The sequence below is a fragment of the Dermacentor variabilis genome, chromosome 10 (genome assembly GCF_050947875.1).
Source record: "Dermacentor variabilis isolate Ectoservices chromosome 10, ASM5094787v1, whole genome shotgun sequence".
NCBI classification, from domain to species: domain Eukaryota; kingdom Metazoa; phylum Arthropoda; class Arachnida; order Ixodida; family Ixodidae; genus Dermacentor; species Dermacentor variabilis.
In genome coordinates, this window is record NC_134577.1 from 57833662 (window position 1) to 57839761 (window position 6100).

The following is a 6100-nucleotide window of genomic DNA, read 5'->3' on the forward strand; positions in this document are numbered from 1 at the left end:
ACGAGAGCGTATATATATGAAAATAATTTCCATCCAAGTAATTGATTATTGGATGCGTACAAATGCTTGCATGGCTGTTTTCTGAGTTGTCTTCTTTTCTGCGGTCTGACCCCGATTGCGATCAGCTGAATGAAACTTTCGATGCTTAAAAATAAACATCGCGCGAATTGATTAATAACCACTTCAAATAACACCTCGTACTAAATTTGTACAAAATTATTCTGCCTGTAACCTTCCCTTAGATTTGTTCATGACTATATCCAATTGCATAAGTTCACCTTGCTTTCACCTCTATAAGTTTGTCTAATAGCCATCATCGGGATTTTAAGCGTTAAATAAATAAATTGATGATGATGATGATGATTATTATGATGATGATGATGGCACACTGCTAGTTCGAGTCTGCTTTTAGTGCATTGTAATACGTTTTTGTTACATTTTGTTGGGATCGTTTCCTTGCTAGGTTGGCGTTGTCGGTCGCACGGGTTCGGGCAAGTCGTCCCTGACTCTGTCCATGTTTCGCATCTTGGAACCGGCGGAAGGGGACATCGTCATCGACGGCGTCGCCATATCGCGCATCGGACTGCACGACCTGCGCTCGAAGATCACGATCATCCCGCAGGTAAATGGACGGACTGAAACATGTAGCATTTCATCTAATTTTTCTGTTCTTTTCGTCGTTCATAATTAACTTTACCTTTTTTACGCTACCAAAACTACGAACGGACTGCTGCTATATATTTATTATTGGCTGTGAAAGTTTCAAGCGAATCTCCTGTGAATCCATCCTGGGGGCCTGGCCCTTCCTCCCCGAGACATACCGACTGATTGTATTGAGCGTGCAGCAAGCCCCCTCCACCCTCTCTCCCGCTGTCTCTGTAGGCCTTTCTGGACTATAGCTTTAATGCCTCCTTTCTACGTATAGCGTACGGAGAACGACGAAAGCGGACAGGCTTGTAGAATATTTCGCGGTTGCACGCTTATTGGCATCGCGGACAATGGTCAGTTATTCATTATACTCCTCGTGGCCGCTATCAACCGCGCTAACAATGGGCTTAAACTTCTCACCCTGCATTTTGAAAGGGTTTCCTGGCTACACATGGAGGTTTTCGACCTACTCGCCATATAATGCTACCCATTAATGCACTGAGTGGCGTAACCCTGCGTAACCATGTGAGGGTACAGTACTAGTGCGGAATAAGCCACGTGATCACGAACAATAGCAGAAAAATTCGTGCGTGCACAAGTTTGCCTGCTCGTAAATAGATGTGCCGCGTGGCTTCCTTTCATCTGGCAGGGCAATCCTAAGCGATCCAGTTGATCCATATTTTCGGCGTTTACTGAGATGTCCATCATTTAGCTGCCAACTCTCGTTTAGGGAGAATGTTTCTTCCCTGTTTAAAACAGGTAAACTGGTGCTGCATCGCTCGTGCTGCTCCCTGGCCTACATACATGTGTAATATATTTACGGGTCTAAATAGGAGCCGGTCCTCTTCTGCGGATCACTTCGCCTTAACCTGGATCCCAAGGGTGAACGCACCGACGACCAGGTCTGGGCAGCCCTTAACAAGGCGCACCTAAGCGCATTCTTCCAGAACAAGGCCGAGAAGCTCGACTTCGTCATCGAGGAAGACGGGCAGAACCTCAGGTAGGCGTCAGAGACCTGCTTTTCGGTGGTGCGTGTACGAACGTGTTCATGAAACACAAGATAAACAAGAAGCCGGAGGAGCCGCTATCGTGATAACCAGATCAACATACATTCTGTGGCAAACATACACTTTAACCAGCTGTACTTCTGCGAGATTTCTAAGGACATGTGTAGAAATTTTGGATGCTTCTGTCAACGGCGTTTCTTCTGTTTTTTTAAGAACTGTTAACTTCGTTCTGGTGCGGCGTTGTATTTCTTTATAAGCATGCTGGTATTCTAAATTTAAATAATAAATTTAGAGCTGTCAAAATCAAATGAGCAACGGAAACATGTGTTATCCTCTCCAGAACCACTCTCAAATACAATAGCATTGCTTGACTATGCAGGCAAATGTAATTAGTTTTCTCAAATGCGCTAGCATGCGAGTGCAGCGCTATTGCTGTTGCACTAGGCGAAGATACGTTAGATGACGTTAATTTGGGATATAGCCTACTTCACATTAGGTTACGTTAAGTAACGATAGGTATCCTATATAGGTAAGACAGGTTAGATAGAGCCCGCAAGCAGCTCTAAAGATGCGAATACGACTCAACGCTCTCGTAAAAATACCTTCCCGCACCACGTACAGAAAGCTTTACCGTCTTCTTAAGGACCAGATAGATACCCTCATTTCCTCACAAAAAGAAAAAAGAAGGAAATTTCTTGAAAGGTGCAAACTTATGCCCCACAGAACATAGGCTGCATTCGGCTCGCACACTCTTCAGAACTCGTCGTCTTATCAAGGTGTTTCGCATTTTCATAATGCCGTTGTCGCTTTGTTTCAATATGCACGACCCGTGATTTCAATAGCTCTCACACAGCAGAGTGACATGATGTCTATTTTCTTCGCTGCTGTAAACTGCAGTGTTTATCGCAGCCTTCGCCTTTGTCGGGTTCACTCCGTTCTTTCCTTTGACACTATATCGCTTTCACGTTTTCCTGCACAGCATCGGCCAGCACCAGCTTATCTGTCTGGCCCGCGCCTTGCTGCGCAATACCAGGCTGCTGATCCTGGACGAGGCCACAGCGTCAGTGGACCCGGACACGGATGTCCTCGTCCAACAGACCATCCGCCGGGACTTCGCCCACTGTACCGTTCTCACAGTGGCACACCGGCTTCAGACTATCCTGGACGCCGACAGGCGAGCACAAACGTTTAAAACGCAGCTCTTAAAGCGCCCGTTCCTGCGGCAAGCGTCGCCGTAGCCGAGCGAACCAGCACAGGGAAAGATGAAACCCAACGCGGAGCGCAGCGAGGGATCAAAGACGCGAGGAGGAAAGCGTAGAGGGGGTACAGCGGAACGGCGACGCGCGAAGCGGAGGAGGGTACGGCGAAGGCGTGAGAAGAAAAGCGTAGTGCGGCGACAATGACTACGAGATGCCGCCAGGGTAGCGCGGGTCGTCTGGGAGGTCTGTCGGCGGCGGCTGCTGTGAATCGCGCCCACGAGAGGCAGTGGTGCAACACTTCGCTCCGTTTGGAACGTGCCGCACGAGACAGATATTCCGCGCCAGCCAACATATCGCGAAATGAAAACACGTATAGAGCTGAGCTCAAATGTCGCATTAGGTAATGTCGTAATCATGGGTGATTTCTTTTTCTAATCGGCAGTTCCCGAACCTTTTTCTTTAACTCTGTGGTTAGATTTTTGCCGTCATAAATATATTTTTCAGGCATCTGTACAAGAGGGAAAAGATTACAAAAGAATCTGGTGTGGTTTATCGTAATATGTCTAGGGCTCTAACCATCAACTCTCAGCATCTTTGAGGCAGATCGTGACTTCTCAAGCACGTACCTAGTGTAAGTCCGGGAATCGCAGTCACAAATTATTTGAAAGCTGTTCGTATGCGCACAAAAGCATGAAGTCGGCCTCAGGTGGTAGGCTATAGACGTGCGGTAAAGAGGCCTAATCGCACTGTGCCTCCACGTCTGTATACTGCCGATATCTGGGGAAAATCAAACGATCTGCGACACCATGCCCCCGTAAATTGGACAGTCCGAGTTACTGGATCGGTGATTTCTCGCATTAGTTTTTCACTTCAGCCTGTGTCTATGTCACATGTGTACCGCATGAGGCATTGTAACTCCTACAATAATCAGTGAACCTGAAATGGTTAAATGCCGTTTTAGGCGCACGCTGCCGAAGCCCCTTTCACGGAGTGGAAATTAGAACACTTGCTCTAGAGCGATCTCTCTTCAGCCGTCTCATGCCCTATAGTCTGAGCTGTCCTGCCTCATATCGAGACCCCCACGGGCCTCGTAGTAAGGAAGCATTTGTATCCCGTAGATTCCAGAGCACGAAGGCTTCGTCTTCGAGAGCAAGAAAACTTCCGCCACCGTGAATGGCAAGTGACTGAAAAACCACAGCGTCCTACGAAAGGCAAAGTTCTCTAAGACTGTATTTGGCACTGCTCTCGGTATTAGAAATTGAAACGGCGCACACGTCACCAGTACTAGATAGTTTTAGCGCGTCCTTTATTTTGGCATACGCAAGCACATTTGTCGGATTGCCTAAAACCCCTTCAACTTCGTAAAGTAGCGACACCCTTCTCCTCCGCCTTCACTCCTCGTTTCTCCTCTCTTTCACGCTCCCTCCTCGACCGTGGTGCCACCTACACTGCTCGAGCGTAGCGACGGCGCCAACATGCGCTCCTCGCCACTCCGTAGACTGTTCTCGAGCGAAAATGGCGCTGAAGCAAGGCGCGAGGGCCCACGTGATGCTATTAGGGCAATAGCGACGCGACGCGGCGTCGGCCTCGGACAGAGCGCGCGAGGAGGAGGCGGCATTCTTCAAAGCGTGGCGCTGCTTTACGAAGTTTAAGGGGCTTTAGGATTGCCGGGTGAGCGGAGACTATACATGAGTGGCCGGATTGGTGGCGCCACCTGGTGACGCAGAGCTAATATTGCAGTAATAACCAGGTGTACTCTGCTTCGCTGCTGCTTATATTATCGGCAGCGGCGTAATCACGACCACGCCGCTGCTGAACATTTACACCAGCGGCAAAGTAGAATACTACACGTTTATGACTCCACCCACCCGGCTATTTGCGCAATCCACCTCCGCATACCGGAAAACCGGACACGCCAAAGCTGTCCGTTATCCTATTCCCGTCCCCATTTAGCTCCAAGGAAGACGCAACGCCGCATACACTTTAGTTTGGAAAAATCCGCAAAATGTTCGCATAAGCACTTGCAGCCACTCCCACAATGGCCACACTACACTAATCGGACACGCCCGCGCACATCATCGCGCCGACTCCGTCTCTCCCTTCCTCCAGATACACACATTCTGACGGGCTCGAGAAAAAGTAAGAAAACAAATATAGCTCGTGTACCCAGATCTGACAGCTCGTTAAAGAAACCCCAGGTGGTAAAACTTTGTAGTCCTCCACTACGGCGTGCCGCGGAATGAAATCATGGTTTTTTGCACGTAAAACCTCGCAACGTATTCGAGTATTTTAGCAGCAGAACTTAAGGGACACGGACACAGAATGAACGACTAGACGAGGACTCAGCAGCTCTAGACGCTCCTGCTGTTGTCCGTGTCCCCTAAGTTCTGCTGCTACAATCCTCGAAGAATGAACCAACTAACCGAGTTACACACCCTTTTGACTCGCAATGCAATTGCGATCGACGCATGCGCCTCACAGAAGCCATCAGACGTTCCGTGGTCACTAACATTGTAAATGTAAGGAGCTCCGTGTTCTGTGTTGTCCAACAGGATTGTCGTGATGAAGTCCGGCGAGATACAAGAAGTCGGTGTCCCCGCCGACCTGTTGCGGAATCACAAGTCCGCATTCTACGCCATGGCCCGCGAAGCCGGTTTGGGCAGCGAAGACCGGAGTTCCGGCTTCGAGCACCGGTCGTCGAAGCAGTCTTCGTCCGGGCACTGAAGACAACGCGCGTCCGACGTTGCCCGACAATAAATACTTGAAATGCCGTTCTCGTTTGCTGTGGAGATCCAGTAGTTTCGCCGTTTTTTGCAAGATAATCCCGTTTTAGGAACGAGATTATCTAGTTAGAGACGTGGCTTTACGCAGCTTTTTTAGACAACGTGAAGACAACAACACGGATGCGAAAATAATTCGCTACAGACCTAAATGGCCGGTAGCGAATGATGTTAATATCGTTCTTAGTAGGCATAAAATGCACTATAGAAGGATACAACTTGCGGTTTGCAACCAAGGCAGACGGACCGCGCGGAATTGTTACTCCGCCAGCCAATCACAAAAGCAAACAATCGTCGCCATGCGACCATTTCAAGATGGCGTCGTACTTGATACCTCCGGAGCGTCTGCTGTTATTTAAGAGTCTTTTCATCGGCGGAGGTGATGAGGTGTGCAAGATACACGGACAGACGGTATGGAGTCCGAGCTCTTCACTCTTCAAAAGTCAGCGGCACAGTTCATTTCACT

General features: G+C 48.8%; 1 protein-coding gene across 1 annotated transcript in view; it reads left to right on the plus strand.

Moving 5' to 3' along the window:
- LOC142560572 (multidrug resistance-associated protein 1-like) overlaps positions 1-5620 on the plus strand; it is a 44460-nt gene extending 38840 nt beyond the window's left edge. The window contains exons 27-30 of the mRNA XM_075672776.1: positions 464-622; positions 1482-1648; positions 2635-2829; positions 5407-5620. Coding sequence (XP_075528891.1) covers positions 464-622; positions 1482-1648; positions 2635-2829; positions 5407-5578 — 693 coding nt within the window. The 3' untranslated portion in view covers positions 5579-5620. The remainder of the gene's footprint in view (positions 1-463; positions 623-1481; positions 1649-2634; positions 2830-5406) is intronic.
- Positions 5621-6100: the final 480 nt, after the last annotated feature.